The sequence below is a fragment of the Ammodytes marinus genome, assembly GCF_949987685.1.
Source record: "Ammodytes marinus genome assembly, chromosome: 3".
NCBI lineage: Eukaryota > Metazoa > Chordata > Actinopteri > Uranoscopiformes > Ammodytidae > Ammodytes > Ammodytes marinus.
The window spans coordinates 23,080,179-23,102,991 of NC_137232.1; the positions used below are offsets into that span (position 1 = coordinate 23,080,179).

Below are 22,813 nucleotides of genomic sequence, written 5' to 3' on the forward strand. Positions count from 1 at the left end.
TACAAAAAAATATATTTTACAAGCTGGTGTACTATTTTACGTGTTACAAAATAACAATTTAACTTAATATGACCAGACTTTATAAATGAAATATGAACGAATGAATCACATCCTTTTTTGATGCCTAGTATACATGATCAAAGTGTGGTAGTGGGTGCAGTTGGAGGGACTGGTATGGCTAGTGAAGCAGTGAGCTGAGACCTGTCCCATCTGTTTATCTACAGCAAATCCATATATAATAGTATAATCTATCATGAATGACTGAGGAAATGAGGAACATGCACACAGTATACAGCAAAACACATACAACAAATGTATCGAAAAAAAAATGTTAGGTCCTTTTGACAGATGTTTTTGCTTAGAATTAAAGACCTTGTGGGATGCGTCATAATAACACAGAGGGTGACGGCTGTTTCTCTATTCATGTAATTTTTTCTACTTTTCTCACCTTCTCACAGCCGTCCATCTTTTCACTGTTCCTGTCACTGTTGCTAGGGTTGGAGTCCACACTGATCAGAGAACCCCGAGAGTCGGCCTGGTTACCCGTGGCAACTGCCAAGGATGAGAAGGCTGGAGGAAGAGGGGGGTGAGGGGAAAGTGTTAGCATCAATGTCCTCATTCACACCTTTATACGTATATATATAGACATGTATATATATACATAGAGAGAGACACCAGACAGTTAAACGTGAGCATGTCACGAACGCTACTACCTGTGATGGAGTTGAGCACTTCTTTGGAGAAAGAGGCATCCACAGAGTTGGCATGGCGAGTAACGGGAATCACCCCTCCAGCTCCTCCCCCTCCTCCCACACTGAGGTCATCTCTAGAGCCCTAGTAGGGGTGCAGACAGGGGACTTATTTTGTGTTCCACCCTGTTCTAATTATCTAGTTATTCAGGCAATTATTTACAAGTTATGAGAACATGTTATTAACAAGCAGCAAAGAATGACAACATTTCAGACATAACTTATAAACAGCATCCATAAAGGAAAGCACCATACAAGTTTTCTCATACATTTTTTTTGATTCAACTGAATTTATGAAATTATTGCCATTCTTACTCATTAGATAAAAGTCAAAAGTCAAAGTCAACATTAATAATGGACTGCTGCAATGCAGCACTGTCAGCTCAACTTGCAGGATAATTCATGTGCATGCACGCCATTTTGTTGACACCGTTTTCACTTGAAATCAAGCTGAAAGAGATTCCTCAAAGGAATAAGTGTCAGTACTATGACAATAAAACTCATTTTGAAAGAAAACACCACTGGAATTGTGACACATGACACTTCACACAGTCACAATGAATACAGTACACTGAGAGTCAATCTATTATTTCATCTCCTATCTGCAGACACCTACTTGGTCACTAGAAGTGAAGTAGATGGGGAACAGGTCCCTGAGGAAGAAGCGAGGCATGTTGTCCAGGATCAGGCCATACAGAGGCAGGTAGAGAGACGCAATCCTCGCCTGCTTCTCCTGGAGAGGCAGCCAATGAAAGGGGTCAGCACATTTACAAGACTTGTTCGTATACTTTTCACACCCAAAGACAAAACATAAAGTTTGATACATGAAGCTAGTAATGATACATTTAATATAGGCCAGGGCGAGAAAAAACTGTACTCAAAACGCGTCCCTGGAAAGTTACTCTCACTTGAAGTTACTTTATTGCTAATTAAATAATGTTGTATGTAAGATTTGATTGTCTATTTTTCCACGGTCTTAGACACTGTCAGAACCAATTACGTATTATCTAATATGTCCTGTAAAGATAATGTTGTGGTATCTTTACTAAACATGATTTTAACCTTTTTTTTGGCCTCTCCACACTTGGTTTTGACCGTCTTGACCATAGAGCTGCTGTCACATTGCGGTTTAACCCAGGATTACTGACTCAATCTGATCTGGAATCTTCCCAGCGTTTATCAAGACATCTCCTCTGCGCTCGCAGCTGCTACGAACAATCAAATATCAACGTGGGTGTCTGTCTCTTTGTGTGTGTGTGTGTGTGTGTGTGTGTGTGTGTGTGTGTGTGTGTGTGCGTGTGTGCGTGTGTGTGTGTCATGTAGGAAGAATTCTCTACTGTGGGTTCATGACTCATTGTTCATGCCTTTTTTTTCTCTTTTTTTCTCTGGTTTTCCCCTGCTGTGTAAACAAACACATGTTCTGTCTACCTTGGTGGCGTAGCGTGCATCCAGAGAGTGTTTGGCCATGAGGGTCTTCAGGGTGGCCAAGGCCAGGTGTCTGAGGTCCTGCTCGTCCTGGAGCGCCAGCCCCAGTTCCCGTAGCAACAGGCCTGTCAGGAAGTGCTTCCTGCAGAACTCTCCAGTCAGATTATACTCGGGGACGGACACTGAGGAGTAAAAAAAAATATTGCATTTTTTATTTGAATGGAAACTGACTGAGCTGCATGGCTCTCCATCTGGGAAATGTATTCATCCGTTTTCTAAATAAAACATTTAGTTACAGTAATCAACTAAAACGCCAAGATAAGTGTTCCACGAATGTCATTATCATCGTACCGCTGCAGCGAAACACACTTGAGCACACACACGACACATACAAAAGAAATGAGTGAACATATTTACCATGAGTGCTTTGTGGCTCAGTGGATGCATGGTCTGACATTGACAAACAGTCAGAGCGAATGACAGAGAGAGAGAAAGACAGAGTGTTAATAGACAAATGAGAGTGAGAGCTACTCGATGTATGATAGTTAACACACATAGTTTAAGAGCGTGGTGTCACTGAGCGGGGCGGGCTACCACCTGGACAGTTTACCTGTGATGCGAGCAGATGGCAGCGGCAGACTGAGAGGGATGTAGTGTTCGTGGTTACACACCTCTCGCAGGTATTCAAATTTGAGCTCACACAGGACCTATCAGACACAGCACATTGTAAATATATCTTTTGGTCAGCGTATTAAAATATTAAAATATTTATATGTCTTTAACTGGTAGACACTCTTTCCATGAAATCAATTCAACTGATTTTTTTTTAACCTTGCTGTCAGTAGCAGTGATCATGTTGATGTAGTTGCTGATCAGTTTGAATGTGAAGCCTCTGTCCATGAGAGTAAAGCAACGCTGCAAAATGACAGGACAGGAATAGTCACATTGGAGAACACATGGGCTAATAAGACAGTGTGGGACGGATCATTTAAAAACAAATGGAGGAATCGATAGGTAGCCACTATAAATGGAAACTATTTTCACTTGCAGAGTGTTTATAGACTTCGTATTGATCCCCTTCGCAGAGCAACATACAGTAAGCTTAATGTTCAGAGTCCTCACAGGGGCCATAACATAACTTTTTTTTTCGTATTAATTGAAATCCATAAGACAGCATTGTTTGCTCCCCCACCTTGACAAAAGCTGCCACGGCTAAGTTGGCACTGCGCGTCTCTTCCGGCAGGTCTTTGTTTTTCCAGAAGATGTGTTCGGACACCGTCTCCACCAGGGTCTCCACGCGGCTCAGGTAGGACGAGGGGAAACGCTGGGGCCTCGGAAGCTAGGGGGGAAACACATGGAGTCAGCTTAACTTAATCACATTCAATCTGCGATCCAGATTTTGAATGCATACTGTATATGTAAGATAGACTGGACCAAGAATAACATGTGGTTGAAAGTCATAACTATTTTATTTTTCAGGGAATGGGGAATCGTGGAGGCCCAAAGTGGAGTATAATGCCAACGTACCTTCACCTTGTCAGAGTCGACCAAATGCTGCGCCATGGACTTGACAATCAGCTCAAAGAAGAACCAGGAGAACTGAAGGAGGAGCGGTCAAAGTAAGTAAGATCTTTTTGTACCAATTTTCATCCGTCTCATCAGCTCCAGCATGAAAACAACAGTGGACCACATGTGGGATTTTGCACTGATTTACTTTTCTCTAAGATCATAGAGGCATGAACAAAAATGTCTAAATCTATTCAGCTAGGTAAGTGATTTGAAGAGTAGGTGTGTACGGAGAGAGCCATACCTTCAGGACATTCCTGACTGCTGCCTGCTCATTGCTCTTCAGGTCAAAGGTCATCCCCTTCGCCAACTCCTCGTGAACTGTCCTGAAGCCGTGGGCCTCCGACTTGAACACATACTGCACACAGACAGGAGGAAAAAAGGATTGAGAAGAAATCGGTTAAAGGTCAATACAAAGTAGGGAATGAGAGAATATGCTGCTTTTCTGAATCTCACGAATCATGAATAATATCTCTTTTTTTAAAGTGTTTTCACTGTTTTTTCGTAGAAAAAAGTATTCATTGATTTATCAACACTAAAATATATTTTGGGTTGCAGCTCTAGTTTGAAGTGCCCAGAGCAGAAATTTCTAGATTTTTATTATCATTTATTATAATTTATTTATTTGTCGTTTATCATTTGTCTATACATATGAAATAATTGCCAAAAAGCAGTGACAAAAAATTTGGCAGTGACACCTTAAAATGCCTAATTTTATCAACCAACAGCCTATAATACTACTTATATACTACACTTTTTATGTGTATACAGTTTTCCTGGGGGATGAATAATACCACGTGTGTGTGTGTGTGTGTGTGTGTGTGTGTGTGTGTGTGTGTGTGTGTGTGTGTGTGTGTGTGTGTGTGTGTGTGTGTGTGTGTGTGTGTGTGTGTGTGTCGGTGTGTGTATGTGTGTGTGTGTCGGTGTCGCAATGAGAATCTGGAACTAAGGAAGGTTAGACATGTTATCTAGAATTATTATTAATTATTTAAACAGTTAATAGATTATTAAAATCATTACTAGTCATTCAATCAATCTATTAAATGTTGGTGTTGGAGCCATTATGTCACTCTTTTGTTTGTTTTATTCTGTGATATGTAGTTTTGTGTGTTACCACTGGGTGGAGCTTTGGCCTCAACTAATAGCATATAGCTAATCACCGGGCACGGCCAGGTGTGTGTGTTTTGGGGAAAAGCAAACCGTTTGTACCGTGGCAGCGTGTCGCCTTATATGTTTGCTCTGGACCAAGTGATCAAATAAATGGGTCACAGCACTCAAACCAGAAATATGTATTGGACATTCATTATGAGCACCACATCACGCGTACGACAAGAGTTCTCCCACACCGCACCAACCAGGGCTAATGTAGAGCCGGTTGTTAGGCTTTACATTAAAGTACAAACGTGCTAAATGAACTCGCCAGGATCGCTATTGAACAGCTGATCGAGGAAGCCGTCGTTGGATTTCGCCAGCGCGGACACCATCGCGGGATTTCTTTTCAGTCAATTGGATCGTTTGGGATTATAAACCAGCTTCTACTGGCCGAGTAGCAAGGACTACGTACCGAGCCGTAACCACGGACTACCACCGCGACAGCGTCAATCCACCGGACCGGAGGGGTATGTGTAGCAATACCAACATGGCCATTTAGATATTGTGTGCACACATTTGACTGAAAATCCAATGCATTGGTTCGAACTGGTATTCAACAAATCTGTGGTTGGTCTTTCTGTGTTTAAAGGTGTATTCAAAGTGTTTTTGATGGTGATTGATTGACTATGGATGCTGAAACAAATGTGCAAAATGAGGGTAACGATGGTGATGAGTTCACCACTGCTGACACGCAGCCCAGTGGGGGCGTGGCCAGCGGTGACATTCCATCTGTCATTAAACGTGCAGTCAAACTAACACAAAAGGCATTTCTGGATAAACTGGAAACACTGCAAAAAACCAGAAAGTCAAAACTAAACAAAGCATCTAATCTCAAAACAACAATTCAGGGGTTAATGTGTGACAGAGATTACGAAAAAGAGGTCAAGTGTTATTATGTAAAATACACAACTCTGTGCAATGAGGCAAAGGAAGCACATACATCTCTGTTAAAACTGTTACCCCCTGCAGAAAAGGAAACACATGAAATATGGTTCAAAGCAAAGTTGCTGGGTGTAAATGAATTTATGGAAACAATGGACAGGTGGTTGGCAAAAGCAGACATTCCCAAATCTGAGGCTAATGAGGATTATGGGAATGAGGTGAATCCCGATGACAGCATATCCAACGTTCAAACAAACGTTTCTAAAAAACAACCAAGCCGGCAAAGTCATGCAAGCTCGAAAAGCAATGTATCCTCTACTACATCAGCACGCATTCGGGCCGAGGCAGATAGAGCTGCACTTGAAACTCGTGCCGCAGCATTAAATGACAAACACGCTTTGGAAGAGCAAATGTTCCTCGCATCCAAGGCTCTGGAGGAGAAAGCAGAGGAGCTAAGGAGGAGAAAGGAAAGGCTGGAAATTAACACAGAGATGGCTGCTTCTGCTGCTAAATTAGCAGTACTGTCGACTTACAGCCACCAAGCTCGCTCAAGCACACGATCCAATGCAATGGAATCTTATTTTGCAAAAGGAACAAGGTTAAAGGAGACCACTCTGAATCCAAAAGCTCAAGAATACTTCCCTACCCTTGTGGACTCACAACAACCACCACCTATGCCACAACCATTCCTGCATCCACAGCAACAACCATTACAGCAACACAATGCATATTGGTATGCAACACAGGACAGCCAGGATATTCATAATGAAACGGCAAACAATGGAAAACCATTAAGCAAACCTCTTTTGGACCCTAATGTGCAACAACCAACCAATCCACATGGACTTCAGTCTGACCTATTTCAAAGAACTCATGAAACGTCAGCGCTCTGTACTTTACTGCAAAAGCAAAATGAAATATCAACATTGCTTATAAAACAACAATTGTTACCACCAAGAGAGATCCCATTTTTTGACGGGGATCCTCTGCAGTATACATCATTTATCAGAGCCTTTGAAAACTGTGTGGAGAGAAATGCCAGCAACAGAGGGGATTGTTTGTATTTTTTGGACAAGTACACCAGAGGTCATCCAAAAGAGCTAGTTCGTAGCTGTCAGTATATGGCTCCAGACAGAGGCTATACTATGGCAAGGCATCTGCTAGAAGAACACTTTGGCAACGAACACAAGATCACTGCAGCATACATGGAGAAAGTCCTCAGCTGGCCAGTTGTAAAACCTGAGGACGTCAAATCTCTTCAATCATATGCACTATTTTTGCGGGAATGTGGCAATGCAATGGAGGATTTGCAGTACATGAGAGAACTGGATATGCCAGCAAATATGAGAGCAGTGATTCTAAAGCTTCCATACAGGCTAAAGGAAAGGTGGAGAGTCTCTGCATGTGGCATTTTGGAAAACCTCAAGCGCAGGGCACAATTCATGGATATTGTCACATTCATCGAATATCAAGTGAAAATAGTGTCGGACCCAATCTTTGGGGACATTCAGAATACAGAACTCACTACAGGAAACAGAGAGGTGACTCGAACATCACAGTCAAAACCAAGATTTAAAGGAAACAGTTTCGCAACCACTGTTGCTACTTTTGAAACCCTTTCTTCTGAACAGTCCAGAAAGCCCAACCAGGTTCAACGGCAAATAAGCACATCTGCAATGAACACCAGCGTTTGCATGTTTTGCTCTCAAGGTCACGCACTGGAGCAGTGTCCGCGATTGGAGGAGAAGACACACAGGGACAAAATAAACTTTTTAATGGAAAAAGGAGTTTGCTTTGGCTGCCTCTGCGCTGGGCATATTAGCAGGGATTGCGAGAAGCGCTTGACTTGCAAGGTGTGCAGCCAAACCCATCCCAGCGTCCTTCACATCAGTCAAAGGGTGAGAGCAAGCAACGTAGACGATATGCAGCCCAAGGAAACATCAGTGAGCAACGCAGCGGTCTCTTTGCAAACATGTGGGCATGCAGGGGCCGGAAAAACTGATGGGATTCTATCCATCCTACCGGTTCAGGTTAAGTCCAGCAAAGGAGACGCAGTCATCCAAACCTATGCCTTCCTTGATCCAGGCAGTACAGCCACATTTTGTTCAGAAAACCTGATGAGGAAGCTGAACATGGATGGTAGAAAAGCTCAAATAAGTCTACAAACCATGGGCTCAAGAACAACAGTTTCCAGTTACAGGTTGACAGGTTTGGAGGTTTCCTCCCTCACTGGAAAACTGTTCTATGACCTACCAGAAGTCTATACTCAGAAGAGGATGCCTGTAAGCACAAGTAACATCATCAAAGAAGAAGAACTGGCTAACTGGCCATACTTGGATGGTGTTGGTGTTCCTCGCATCCAAGCGGAAGTAGAGTTGTTGATAGGCACCAATGCCTCCAAAATGCTGGAACCCTGGGAAGTAGTAAACAGCCATGGAAATGGACCCCACGCTATAAGGACCCTATTGGGATGGGTTATCAATGGCCCCCTTCAAGGATGCACTGAGGAGCAGTGCGATAGTGGCCACCCTGCTGCCTCCGTTAACAGGATCTCCATAGAAGGGCTGGAGGTGTTACTGAATAATCAATACAACCATGATTTTAATGAACAAACAGCAGGAGACAAGGAGGAGATGTCGAGAGACGATGTCATGTTCATGGAAATCATGAAAGATTCAGTAAAGCTTCAAGATGGACATTATAGCATGAAACTTCCCTTTAAGAACAAAGGGGTTTCTCTGCCAAACAATCACTGTGTGGCCAAGCAGCGCATTCTTGGATTGAAGAGGAGGTTTGAGAAAAACGAAAAATACCACCAGGAATACTCCACTTGTCTCAGTGAGGTCATCAAGCAGGGGTATGCTGAACGTGTGCCTGAAGATCAATTGGAACGGTCTGATGGAAAGATGTGGTACATTCCACACCACGGAGTATATCATCCCAAGAAAGGAAATCTCCGTGTTGTGTTTGACTGTGGAGCCGAGTTCAGAGGAAATTCTCTCAACAGTCAACTTCTACAGGGTCCTTATCTTACCAGTTCATTGTTAGGAGTTCTAACGCGTTTCAGACAAGAACCTGTGGCAGTGATGGCTGACGTTCAGTCCATGTTCCATCAAGTCCAGGTAGCCAAAGATAATCGAGATTTCCTGCGTTTCTTGTGGTGGCCTGAAGGTGATTTAAATCAGGAACTTGTGGAATATAGGATGACTGTGCATCTTTTTGGGGCAGTGTCATCTCCCAGCTGTGCTTGTTATGCTCTACGAAAGACTGCAGAGGATAACCAGAACAGTTTCCCTGCTGGAGTACTTGGCACAATCAATCGGAACTTTTACATGGACGACTGTCTAAAAAGCTTGCCGTCTGAGGAAGAGGCTGTGGAAATGGTTCGAGACTTGACAGCTGTTTGTCAAAAAGGAGGCTTCCATTTGACAAAATGGATTAGCAACAGTCGTGGTGTATTGCTTTCCATTCCAGAGAAGCAGAGAGCAAAGATTCTACACGAGTTGAATTTGGACAGAGACCAGTTGCCAGTGGAGAGAGCCCTTGGTCTTCATTGGTGTGTCGAAACCGACACTTTCAAGTTCAAGATGGCACTCAAGGAACAACCCTATACAAGACGTGGGATCCTATCGGTGGTCAGCTCAGTCTATGATCCTCTAGGATTTCTTGCACCACTCACACTTCCAGCTAAACTAATCCTACAGGATCTGTGTAGGAGGAGTAATGGGTGGGATGATCAAATTCCCTCAGCTCTCAAACAGCAGTGGATTAAATGGGTACAAGACCTGGAAAGAGTGACTGCATTCAAGGTAGAGCGATGCCTGAAGCCATCAGATTTTGGACAACTCACCCAGGGCCAACTGCACCATTTTTCAGATGCCAGTGAAAGCGGATATGGTACTGTGACATATCTCCGGATGCAGAACAGCAACAACCGTGTCCATGTCTCTTTCATGCTAGGCAAAGCCAGAGTGGCACCACTAAAGCATGTGACTATTCCTCGTTTGGAACTCACTGCTGCTGTTCTGGCTGTTCGGGTGGATACAATGCTTAGAATGGAATTACAGCTTCCACTTAACAAATCATGTTTCTGGACGGATAGTACTTCAGTTTTGAAGTATATCAGAAACGAGGACAGAAGATTTCAAACCTTTGTGGCGAACAGGATCTCTACCATCCACAGAACAACCGATGTCTCTCAGTGGAGGTACATTAATACCACCCAGAACCCTGCCGACGAAGCCTCAAGGGGGTTAATGATAGATCATTTTTTGGCAAACCGAAGATGGATCGAAGGCCCCGAATTCCTTTGGAAATCCGAAGATACCTGGCCAGTAAGCATCTTGGATTCCAGTATTGCGGTTGATGACCCGGAGGTCAAAGTGGAGCTCACAGCTAATGCAGTGGTTGTCGAGGATGGACCAAATGCTACTAAACAACTATTAACCTACTTTTCTGACTGGAGAAGGTTGAAGAGGTCAGTTGCGTGGATGATGAAAATCAGGAGGGCTCTACAGGAGATGAGCCGTAAAAGAAAAGAACTGATGCAAGAGGATGCTGAAATCAATGGCAACACAATGGAACAGGAGATGCAACGCATTAAAACTGCATTTGAAGGACAGAGTTTGACTCCAGAAGACCTTGCAGAAGCAGAAGTATCCATCATTCGCTTCGCTCAACAGGAAAGGTTCCCTGATGAGTTCGCTGCATTATCATCCGGCAAATCTGGAGTGAAAAAGGAGAGTGCGATCTACAAACTGGACCCCACTTTGGAGGCGGGATTGCTTCGGGTTGGAGGGAGATTGAGTAGGGCTGCTATGCCTGAGGAGACAAAACATCCAGTCATACTATCCAAAGACCAACACATATCCTCTTTAATACTGAAGAGCATTCATGAAGAGTTGGGACATGGTGGGAGAAACCATGTTCTCTCCAGGTTAAGGAGAAAATATTGGATCACCAGTGCTAATGCAGCAACAAGAAAAATCCTGTCCAACTGTGGCTTCTGTAAACGCCATAAAGGGAAATTGGGTGAGCAGAAAATGGCCGACCTGCCCAAAGAAAGAATTGTTCCAGATCTTCCCCCATTCACCAATGTTGGAGTTGATTATTTTGGACCAATCGAGGTCAAGAGAGGACGTAGCCTAGAAAAGCGCTATGGTGTCATTTTTACCTGTATGGCATGTAGAGCAGTACACTTGGAAGTTGCTTACTCTTTGGATACTGACTCATGTATAAATGCTCTGCGCAGATTTATTTGTAGAAGAGGACAGGTCATTAATCTACGCTCGGACAACGGAACCAACTTCGTTGGTGCTGAAAGAGGGTTGAGAGAAGCTCTTGCTGCTTTAAACCACACCAAAATACAAGACGCTTTGCTACAGGAAGGGATAAAGTGGAGCTTCAACCCACCAACAGCTTCCCATCACGGAGGTGTGTGGGAACGCATAATAAGAATGGTTAGACGGATTCTCACATCAGTTTTACGTCAACAAACACTGAATGACGAAGGATTCCATACAGTCCTCTGTGAAGTCGAAGCCATTCTTAATGATCGCCCCATTACCAAATTATCTGAAGATCCCACTGATCTGGAAGCGCTCACACCCAATCACCTGCTCACAATGAAGAGAAAACCGGTCCTACCACCTGGGCTGTTTGAGAAAGCCGATCTCTACGTCAAGAGGAGGTGGCGACAAGTACAGTATATCTCTGATCTTTTTTGGAAACGCTGGTTAAGAGAATACTTACCTTTGCTACAGGAGCGCCAAAGGTGGAGTAAGGAGAGACGAAGTCTTATGCCTGGAGACATTGTGCTAATCGCAGATGCAACAGCCCCACGCAGTTCCTGGTTGCTTGGAAGAGTTCTACTGACATATCCAGACAGGAAAGGACTGGTGCGTTCTGCACAAGTACAAACCAAGACCAGCGTAATGGACAGACCAGTGACAAAGCTTTGTCTTCTGCAAGAGGCTGCAACATAAATTGCAAATAACCTTGGTAACCTCTTAAAGAGGTGTTTTTGATTTATTAGTTTATTTCATATGGTTTATTGGCTCCAATTATGTAAATATATGTTGAAATTGTTTATGCCATCCTGCCATACACAATTAGGGGCCGGTGTGTTGGAGCCATTATGTCACTCTTTTGTTTGTTTTATTCTGTGATATGTAGTTTTGTGTGTTACCACTGGGTGGAGCTTTGGCCTCAACTAATAGCATATAGCTAATCACCGGGCACGGCCAGGTGTGTGTGTTTTGGGGAAAAGCAAACCGTTTGTACCGTGGCAGCGTGTCGCCTTATATGTTTGCTCTGGACCAAGTGATCAAATAAATGGGTCACAGCACTCAAACCAGAAATATGTATTGGACATTCATTATGAGCACCACATCACGCGTACGACAAGAGTTCTCCCACACCGCACCAACCAGGGCTAATGTAGAGCCGGTTGTTAGGCTTTACAGTTGGCTTGTATATTATTTACTAATACACACAGTCATAAATACTGTACATGCATATGAACTTGAAACAAGGAAAATTAAATATCTTAGAAAGAAAAAAAACTATTACAACATGTGTGAGGTTTGATTGAAGTAATATCTCTGCACACTGCATACTACTCCACAGACTCAGCAGCTTGAATTGGGCAGCACTACTACTGAACACCATGCCAATCTGTTACCATGGCAACACTCAGTTCCATTAGCTCTGCTGGTCCTCTCCCTCTTACCTCCCACCACACTGCCTCTTCAAGCGCTGCAGTTTTCCTTCACTGTGGCCAACATGAAACAGGTCTCGTGGTTTCTCCTGCTCTTCTCTCGCTGATCCCCTCCTCTAACCCCCGACACAACCAAGCCTTGTGTTTCTGATCGAGCGAGCTGAACGTCCTAGTTTGACTCCCAATCAATCACCCTTTCTCCTCCTTCTCCTACTTCTCCTTCTTCTTCCCTCCATGCTTCTGTGTGTGTGTGTGTGTGCCTGTGCAGTGTTCTGGGCACACGGCCGTAGCCATACTCCTGCTGGCCCAAACACACACACACACACACACAAGCAGACACACACACACACACACGCACATACATAAATCCCCCTGTTTGTTTCCCCCTGAAATTAAATAGTCTTTGTAGAGATTCCACTCCCTTTATGGAAAACAACCTTCAAAATTATTATATGATGATATTCCTGAGCGCACACACCCTATTACATACACACACACACACACACACACACACACACACACACACACACACACACACACACACACACACACACACACACACACACACACACACACACACACACACACACACACACACACACACACACACACACACACACACACACACACACACACACACACACACACACACACACACACACACACACACACACACACACACACACACACAACCTTCTGTATCATTATACCTTGATATAGGAGTGCAGGTAGTGATCCAGGTTTTCTTCATGGCACTTTGCAACAATGTGGACCAGGACTCTGCCAAACACAGGACGACAACAGAGAGATTTAATTCAATACAGTCTTGAACAGAAAAAAACATCTGTCAAACATCGACACATTTTTCTATTCAACCTTTTCTCTTGGAAAAAAGCTAGGAGAACTCTGTTACCACAGCTGACCTGGTGGTGGCGGTAGTGACCTCGTCGTTGTCATTCTGAGTCAGGACCTTGAACAGCTGGTTGAAGAGCACCGGCAGATATCGGATGATCACCGGGATTCTCTCCATACTGAGAAGACCCTGGGGAAGGGCGTAGGAGGAGAAATAAATCAGTCACATAAACCATAAAGAGTAACACAAAAAGCCAAGCTGATGTTGGACATACAGGATTGTTGAACTGATTTGACCTGTAGTAGTGTTCAGTAGTCAGGGCCTAGGCTTTGGTCACAGTTACAGCAAAATGAATAGTGAAGTGATATATAGGGCCTTTTCCCCCCCCTCTCTGACCTTCAGGCAATTGAGGAAGTTGGAGGTAGGAGGTAGCGAGAGGTCCAGCTCTCTCTTCTGGCACTGCTGGAAGAATCGGTTCAGATGGGGGTCCTGGCAATAGGGGGGAGAAGAATACATTAAAATAAACAGTTAAGCATCTGCAATTAGACTTAGTGGACTGATTTATTGTGTAGGGGATAGTTGAATGTTATTTTAGTTTAACAGTTACAGTTGATCCTAAATGTGAACCCCTTCGCACTCAAGTGTAGCCAAACAGAAAAACTTCATTCAGGATTTTCAGTCTCAGCCTCGTCTCAAACAATTCAATTTTTTTCATGTTTCAATAAGAACATGAAATAATGAAGGAACTAAGAGATATATGTACATATCCATTAATACTTTTTGAAATTCATCTCAAGACCTGATCCCTCTTTATTACTCATTGGCGCATATATTTATTTGTTTCTAAGTATTTAAAGCAAAACTAACACAAAGGGCTAACCTAATATAACTCGCCCCACCAACGAGATTGCTGTGCTATACACATCCTCTACTGGCAAACTGTAAACAGATACAGCCCATTTCCTTGTGTCATGTGCCACACTGCATAAGAGCACGTTTTTACCACTTAAACCATCCACTATTGCGCTGATGTGTCTTTTTCACATTGCATTTGTTAATATAATTTAGCATGCAATATTATTTAATTAAGGACATCTCATGGTCATTTTGTGTCCATCTTACAGTTCCACACCAGGCCAATCCCATTCATTTTTTTAAAGTGTTCACATTAGGTTGAGACCTCGACCACTGTCATGAACCCATTCTGGCTCATTAAAAAAAAAACATTTCTAATTGATAGAAAAGCTATCCATCCATTTTCTATTCCACGTACCTGAGTGTAAACGGTGGAGACGACATTGGTGGACAACTTGAAGATAGCTTTCCCTCCATCGACCCACTTCACATCGGCTCCATTCTGTAAAACATAGAGTCAGTACGGATGCAGCCAGCCCATGTTCCTTCTCTTCAAACTGTTCCATTTATCACATGCAGCTCTAACGATTAATATCCTTCTTCTCACAAAAAATTAAACTTTGTATTGTTCATCACAAATGTTAGTATCCGTACACCCTCTACCCCGGCCCTCCTTCTCTTATCTTCCCTTTTATTCTATCCTCCCCCTCTCACCTTGGTGCTGGCGTCCTTGATGGCCAGGTATCCAGGCGGCAGGTTGCAGGAGACAGGGACGCTGAACTCCTGAGACGACAAACGGCCTTCTTTGAGGAGAGGCAGCCACGTATACCCCACTAGAAAAAGGAAAGCACACACGACCTTGAGTACTGACTTGTGGACAAAACCAATGGCAAAGTAACCAGACGCATAATACATCCACCACAAACTCACCTGGGGTCTCCAGGGTTTCTTTCCTCTTAGCGGTCGTCTTGGCGTTGATGTCACAGGTCACGTGGTAAAAAGAGAATAGGAGGTGGTGCTTTTCATGAAGTTGAGTCGGAAGCTCAATTTTTACCTGGGGGGGAGGGGGAGGGGGAGGGGGGGGGCAATAGCATGTCATTGTTATGTTGTTGTTATATTATGGGCAACAAGGGATGCTGCAGCAAGTTACCAGTGCATATGTTTGTGTTCTATATAAATGCTAAAGCTAAAGTCGATCGCTTCCAGGATATCTTTGCAACAATTCCTCACACATACACAATCTATCATCACACCTCATCATAGAAGTCAGGGTTCTGGGAGTGATGCAGGACCGTGGAACAGGATGCCGTGGTGAAGACTGGACCTCCTGGCTTGCCATAGATGCACTAAACAAAAACAGCAATAGCATTTCTCATGGTAAAATTCAACTGAAGAAAATGGAGTCATGTAAAAGCTTAATAAATATCTAATTTGCAGGTCTAAAAAAAAAACTCTACCTTTAAAGGTTTGGCAACTTCTTCATCCGAGCTGCGGAACTCCACACAGACTGCGAGGTTACGAGCCTATGAACAAGAGGACCACCATTGTAACATAAATAAAAGTCCACGCACAAAAGAACACAAACAAAAATAAATGAAGATCATATTTACAACCTTAACTCCCTGCGATGTAACCGTACCTTGGCGAAGCTCTTTTGGCTGTCGTACTTGAGATGTTTGGGGTAGACGTAGATGTGGTTTCTGTAGACGCGGTGCGGCTGCGTGAACTTGGTGGTGTCCTGGACAAACTCCTCTACCTCCACAGTGGGCTGGTGTTTGCTCAGCTCCTCAAAGGGCTTCACCGGCACATAGGAGGAAGTCACACAGTCTGAAAGCAAAATCAAAATTCAATGACGTGAACACGACCAAAATTAAAAGGCCAGAGAGACATGAATCAATGTAGAAATAGGGTAAGTACTCAAAACTAGACATACTAGGATGCTCCATGGGAACGTAGTCCACTGCCATCTCCAGCGCCCCAGGAATGGTCTGCAGTTTGCTGGTTTTCTCGGCCCTGCAGCACGCACAAGAATTTGAACACAACGTATGTAGCAAGAGGTGTTTATCTGTGGCTTACTTTATAGGGAAATAGCCTATAGACTATGCCTTACCTTCTATACTCGGATACTAATTTCACCAGATCGTCTGTGGAAATCTTGTTGCTCTCCTGTTTGAAGAGGGGTGAGAAACGAGACTCTCTGTCCAGCGCACCGTGGTTGTCCTTGAACACTGACCTACAATAGACATAGGTAGATATGGGGATTTAGGTTAAACATTAGGAGGAGATGCCTTTTAAAAGGTTTAGACAAACTGAGCCTTCAAAACCAGTGGCACTGACCTGACGGACCAGGCGAATGGCATATGGTATTTCCCCAGTTTACTGCAAAACTGTTTGTTGGATTTCAAAATCTTCTGAACCGTCTGAACAAAACATGGGGAGAAGAGAACAAAGAAGGACAGAGGGAAACGTTAACAAAACGCCACAGCTGATATTTTTAAATACAAAAGGATGTGATCAGCCCTGAAATTGCTAGTTGACCGAGACAGAGTGACGAACGGACTAAATCCGCGAGTTGTTTAATACAGTAGCTCTGGCAACTCTCGATGAGGTTGAGCGGCTGGTGAATCATTTAGCCACTCAAACAAGCACCAGCAGTGGGAAAGCCAGGAAATATCTTGGGATAGGATTTCAGTGGAATAAAATTTAATTTTTTTTAAACTATCCGAGTGCACTGCTGGCTATTCAGTGTCGAAGATAATCTCTGGCCTTACAGGAAAACCATTTTGTAAAATGGCATGCATTAGACTGTTTGAGTAGATTAAGCCACTTTCCATGTAAAAGGCTTAGATCTATGTTGTTGGTCAATGATTCTGAAATTAAATAAATAAGGCAATTTAAAAACCTGATGCAAAACATGTGCAATGAAACAATGACCTTCTTCTTACCTTGCTGGAGTCTGTATTCTTGATATAGGGCTCTGTCCCACAAGCAATATTTCCCATCAGCACCTTCTCCACTCTTGCTACCATCACTATGTCTGTGTGGGGGTTGGTCACGGAGAAGATGGCCTGGAGAGAGCACATGAGAGTTATTCTACACTGCCAATGCATTTATACTGATTTTCCTTTTTTTTAATACATATTTCTATTGGAAAACATCAACAACCAAATCAAACAGTATCACAATTGCCAACATGCAATCCATTCTTTCCAACTTTTTTCCCCCAAATAGAACAATACAAAAACACAAAAATCAACAAATAGAAACCCTCCCATTAACGGACTGAATAAATAAAAAGGTGACAATAACTTAAATGAAATCAGGTGACCCAGACAATATCTTGATGCTTATACAATTACACAATATCAACATTATGACACTTTATAAACACATGTGTCAAGTATCTATCAAACACAGTCCAAGGTAGCGAGTGGATTGATACAGGCAAGCACAGTGTATACTGTATACTTTTCATCTATAAAAACAGTAAGTAAAATCCCTGGTACCTGTTTGGGGAAGCACAGCCAGTGCTCCATGTCCAGGCTGAGGTGACAGTCTCCTGGCTTCTTCTCAGCAGGAGAGCTCAGGCCGTTCTCCAGACCTCCAAGCCCCGTCCCTGGACCAGCTGTCCCATTGCTGCAGCCTCCCAGCATCTGACGCACTGCCTCATGGTTCAGGTCCAGGTGGAAGTCTGCTGATACCTTTCTCCCTTCTCTCACGTCCAGCAGAGCCAGCGACACAAATAATGGTTCAATCTTTGGGGGGGGGAAGGTTCAGCTTTCAGTTTCATAGACATTCTTTTCCGTAAAATACCATCAGAGGTGGAGTCAGTGATGCTGGAGGATGCTTTTTTTTTGTCAAAATCTATTTTGTCAAAGTCAGTGAATAACTCCTCACGATCCGCTATCCGAATGTGTGCGCTGATTACATTTTTTTTGTCTTTAATAGACAGCCCAGGCTCTGTAAACTGGCATGTTGCTAGCTACAGTGGGCCCTCTGTTTACATGCCTTTTGTTTTCATACCAGCTTACAGAGCTTAGGCTGTCTATTAAAACCAGATTTATTTTCAGTGCACACACAGTAGGAGCAGGTAGCGGATTGTGAGGAGATATTCACTGCTTTTGACAAAAAGCGATTTTGAGGACATGTGTGTAATCGTCGCTGACTCCACCTTTAGTTCCCCTCTGTATTGCTTTTGACATACAGTCAAGTGCGAAAGTTTGTGAACCCCTTGAGCCTTTTGGAATTTTATTTATTTTAACCATTATTAATTCATTTTTATCAATACCAGTATTTTTTATATGAAATAACAGATGTTTGTTTATCAATTCAACATTTTTATTTTCCAGAAATCAATTGTTAAAACAGATAAAACAAATTATTTGACGAATGTTGTATGTGCAAAAGTTTGTGAACCCTGAGCTGCATTGCTTAAATCGAGCAAGGTAAACACAATCAGGTTGGCCAAATTGGTTGATGAAATAGACCAATGTAATGAGAGATCTTTAGGAAAGAAATTGGGCGGCACTAGATAAAACAGAGATAAAACCAGGTCAGTTTAGGCTCACCAAAGTGAACCCATACAGGTCAGACATGCTAAAAGGGAAACAAATCTCAGAGGATCTCAGGAATAGAGTTTTGATGTTACACATTTGTCTGGGGACAGTTATAAATTCATAAAAAAAAATTTGAGCTCAATCGGTCCACCGTGAGGCAAATCATCTACAAATGGAGAGCTTTAAGAGTGACTTAACATCTGCCTAGAAGTGGACTTCCTTCAAAAATATCCTCAAGCGCCACAAGAAAAGTGATTTTTCAGGTAAAAGCCAACCCAAACATTACACCTGGAGATTTGCAGACAATTTGAAACCACCATTATTCACTTGGGAGAAGGTTCTCTAGGTGGTAGGCAGAATTGCGTTTTTGCCCAAACATGGCGGTTTTGGTTATGACCAAACAGTTCAATTTTTGACTAATCTGTCCACAGAATAAGACTTCAGGTATCTCCAGGTGCTCTCTGGCAAAGTTGTGACAAGCAGTTTTGTTCTTTTTTGAGAGCAGAGGCTTCTTCAGCAACCATCCCATGAAAGCCATGTTGACTGAGTTTTCTTCTTATTGTGGAACCATGCACATCTGTCCCAGATGCTGCAAGAGAGGTCTGCAAATCACCAGATGTAATGTTTGGGTTGGCTTTTAACTGAAAAATCACTTATCTTGTGGCGCTTGTGGATATTTTTGAAGGAAGTCCACTTCTAGGCAGATGTTCAGTCACTCTTAAAGCTCTTCATTTGTAGATGATTTGCCTCACGGTGGACCGATGGAGCTCAAACTTTTTTTAAAATAATTATAGCTGTCCCCAGACAAATGTGCAGCATCACAACTCTATTCCTGAGATCCTCTGAGATTGTTTCCCCTTTTAGCATGTCTGACCTGTATGGGTTCACTTTGGTGAGCCTAAACTGACCTGGTTTTATCTCTGTTGTATCTAGTGCCGCCCAATTTCTTCCCTAAAGATCTCTCACTACATTGGTCCATTTCATGACTCAATTTGGCCCATCTGATTGTGTTTACCTGCTCCATTTAAGCAATGCAGCTCAGGGTTCACAAACTTTTGCACATACAACATTCGTCAAATAATTTGTTTTATCTGTTTTAACAATTGATTTCTGGAAAAGAAAAATGTTGAATTGATAAACAAACATCTGTTATTTCATATAAAAAATACTGGTATTGATAAAAATGAATTAATGATGGTTACAATAAATAAAATTCCAAAATGTTCAAGGGGTTCACAAACTTTCGCACTTGACTGTATAACTGAACTGTCATTCTCCATATTCCTACTCCTCTACATTCTCCTACCATGGAATAAATCAAATATGAAGAAAATTTATTTTGCAGCGACAGGTTTGAATGCAGTTGCCATTTATTTTCCACAGACATATAAAAGCGTACAAATTCTAGAAATGTAAAAGGCAAATGTTTGAGTCCTCACATTAGTCAGCGGTCCAGTTTCAGTCTCGTTGATGCAGCCCTGTAGAATTAAATTGAGTGATCGGCAGGATACCATAAACCTCCTGCCAAGTTTCTCCTCAAACGGACGCACCGCTGCATTCTCAACCGACGAATGTTCGGCCCGTGGGCTCCTCAGAACCTGTGGTTGGTGAAGAAACACAGTTTGTAAGGTGGAGGCTTGCTTTGCTTTATACACATGACTGTACAACACAGAAGAAAAAACAGAACGCATGTAAATGTGCAGCCATATTCTTTATACATACAGGAGTATCAGGGTCCAGCGAGAACAGATTCAACCTCTCCTCTCTCCTGGCAGAGCGAATCCCTTCGTCTGTCTCAGAGATATACTGTTGGGGAAGAGATTGCAAAAAATAAGGACACAATAAAGAAAACAACTCGTTGCAAAAAATTAAATGAGATTTAAAATAAAGAAATTGCTCCCTTAAAACAGCAAGCTTTTTAGTTTTTTTTTTCATTTCTAAAGGCTTGGACTTAAAGGTAGGTGTCAGGTTTATGCTCAGTGTTTTTTCCCCAAAGATGCATTTTGTGTATAGAAAATATTGGTCTCTTGGCATGTAACCATCACCAACTGTTGGTCAATAGAAGTGGAAATGAGATCCAGCCAAACCTTTGCTAGCTCTGGGTTGATGCCGTTCTCTGTCGTAGTATCTTCATTCTCTTTCAAACAGCAGTCACTCAACGACAGGTCGAACACATCTGTAGAGAAAACAAACACAATGAGAACCCATGGGACTGACCTTTGTAAAAGAGTGATGGATGCCAACACTGAGTGAATGGGAAAGAGCATATCAACAGCCAATTTTCCCCTTTAGGTTAAATACCATATAAAAGGTCTTAAAATAGGTTCAGCGATACACTAAACACACACTAACACGACTCAGAGCACATACTGTATATCCATCTCATAATAATATACGACTCCATTTGTGGCGTTTATGGATAATAACGCATGCAGGCAGGCTTCTGCAGACATATAACCCTCATGTGCCTGGAGCAATTCTTCACACAGGCCATTCCGAAACAAAATGGCTCATTAATGATAGGTCACCACATGCTTTGCAGCCTGATTTAAAGGCATGCTAACAGCACCACAGAGCCAATATGGCTGAGGCGATTACATCATTTTACCACTTTTTAGTGGGCTGGAGTCTCAGCGCTCTGTTGTTGGTATGTGTTATTATGTTACAGGCTGTGGTCCCGTGCCCAAGCTCTCACAGCGCTGGCACACAGGGTAGATTTTTATGAATTGTGCTCCCATGTTAAAACTTTTTAAATAACAAGGTTTGATGTATTAAACAAGGATTGAGTCATCGGTCAGTGTCAGGTCTCATTTCCTGTGATAGTGATGTTATGGATAGAGGCTCCAACCCAGCGGAATTTCCCCCATTAAAGTTGTAGCAATATGGCAAATATTATGAAGTAAAAGTAAGTACGACAGAAAGGGGAAAGGTAACAGTTTTGCTGACATTGATTTTAAAGTAATTCCTCTGTTAGGGCGCCATGATTTATACATGTGTTGGACTTTATGCTAAAATGTCCTCTTTGTCCCTCTTTAGTATAACCCTTTTCTCTTCATAAATTACCATTTGTGCTCTTTCCAGGGCGTTTTCAGTTCCCAGTGTCTGAACATTCATCATACTGTAGGTACAGTACACTCTACTATAAAAGCAGAAACACAGTCTCACCCTGCCGGTGGTCTGTGAGGTCCAGACTCTTGCGGTCGGGAGCAGGGCCGTCGTGGGGACTGATCTGTAGGATGCGTGTCAGAGTGCTGATCCACTCCTCCATGTCCTGCTCGCTCTCCGCCGCCAGCACAAAGTACGTAACCTCGTTCATCTTCAGCTCAAAGGCATGTTTCCGTAGACGGTTATTCTTTAAGGGGATGGATGGAGAGGAGAGGAGAGGAGGGGGGGATAGATGGGATAGTGTGGTTACAATACGAAAAACAGAGCTTGGTTTGGGAAATGTTTTACACATGTTTATCATAAATTTAGCCTAGCTTAGCTTAGTTTCTGCTGGTTGTCTAATGGATAAAGAGACCTATGTCTAAAATTTGATTTCTAATAATCATTTTACTTCATAGATTTCTTAAATTTACCATTATATAAACTGTAGTATACTGTACATTAAGATAAACACATGGGTTTAATGGTCAATAATGAAGGTAAATACAATATTGTGGAATTTGCAGAAGAAAAAAATAAGAAAAATTTGTATTGCAGTCTTTGTAAGAGAGAGAAGTTGCTTCTCCAAAATGCACAAACAGCACATCAAGCAATTACCTTTGAGCCGGACGGCTTTATCTTTTAACCACATGCAGAAATGTTTGGTTGTCTAACAATCCCTTACGATAATCACAATATCTAGACCTGTACAGCAGCATAACATAGATAAAGATAATACATGCTTGTTAACAGTTAATTGACTATTCTCTTTACTTTATCCTGCTACTAAGTTCTGCTTGAAGAGGGATGCTCCGATGGCATTTTTTGTGAACGTAAGCTTGCAATAGATACAAAAACTGAATGCTGTGCAAATTATGAGTGAGCTTTTTGTAACAAGGACCTTCTTGTTTAA

General features: G+C 42.6%; 1 protein-coding gene across 3 annotated transcripts in view; it reads right to left on the reverse strand.

Moving 5' to 3' along the window:
• dock10 (dedicator of cytokinesis 10) overlaps positions 1-22,813 on the reverse strand; it is a 68,697-nt gene that overhangs the window by 12,379 nt on the left and 33,505 nt on the right. For all 3 annotated transcript variants that reach the window (XM_080053088.1, XM_080053087.1, XM_080053086.1), the window contains exons 8-35: positions 21,922-22,108; positions 20,844-20,932; positions 20,479-20,562; positions 20,196-20,354; positions 17,707-17,955; positions 17,146-17,268; positions 16,538-16,620; positions 16,311-16,433; positions 16,134-16,213; positions 15,840-16,027; positions 15,658-15,723; positions 15,454-15,546; positions 15,131-15,254; positions 14,915-15,033; positions 14,619-14,702; positions 13,742-13,834; positions 13,416-13,534; positions 13,203-13,272; positions 3,985-4,098; positions 3,702-3,773; positions 3,367-3,513; positions 3,006-3,089; positions 2,785-2,881; positions 2,592-2,624; positions 2,178-2,356; positions 1,366-1,482; positions 714-834; positions 449-570 (exon numbers count right to left, since the gene is read on the reverse strand). In XM_080053088.1, coding sequence (XP_079909214.1) covers positions 449-570; positions 714-834; positions 1,366-1,482; positions 2,178-2,356; positions 2,592-2,624; positions 2,785-2,881; positions 3,006-3,089; positions 3,367-3,513; positions 3,702-3,773; positions 3,985-4,098; positions 13,203-13,272; positions 13,416-13,534; positions 13,742-13,834; positions 14,619-14,702; positions 14,915-15,033; positions 15,131-15,254; positions 15,454-15,546; positions 15,658-15,723; positions 15,840-16,027; positions 16,134-16,213; positions 16,311-16,433; positions 16,538-16,620; positions 17,146-17,268; positions 17,707-17,955; positions 20,196-20,354; positions 20,479-20,562; positions 20,844-20,932; positions 21,922-22,108 — 3,219 coding nt within the window. The remainder of the gene's footprint in view (positions 1-448; positions 571-713; positions 835-1,365; positions 1,483-2,177; positions 2,357-2,591; positions 2,625-2,784; positions 2,882-3,005; positions 3,090-3,366; positions 3,514-3,701; positions 3,774-3,984; positions 4,099-13,202; positions 13,273-13,415; positions 13,535-13,741; positions 13,835-14,618; positions 14,703-14,914; positions 15,034-15,130; positions 15,255-15,453; positions 15,547-15,657; positions 15,724-15,839; positions 16,028-16,133; positions 16,214-16,310; positions 16,434-16,537; positions 16,621-17,145; positions 17,269-17,706; positions 17,956-20,195; positions 20,355-20,478; positions 20,563-20,843; positions 20,933-21,921; positions 22,109-22,813) is intronic.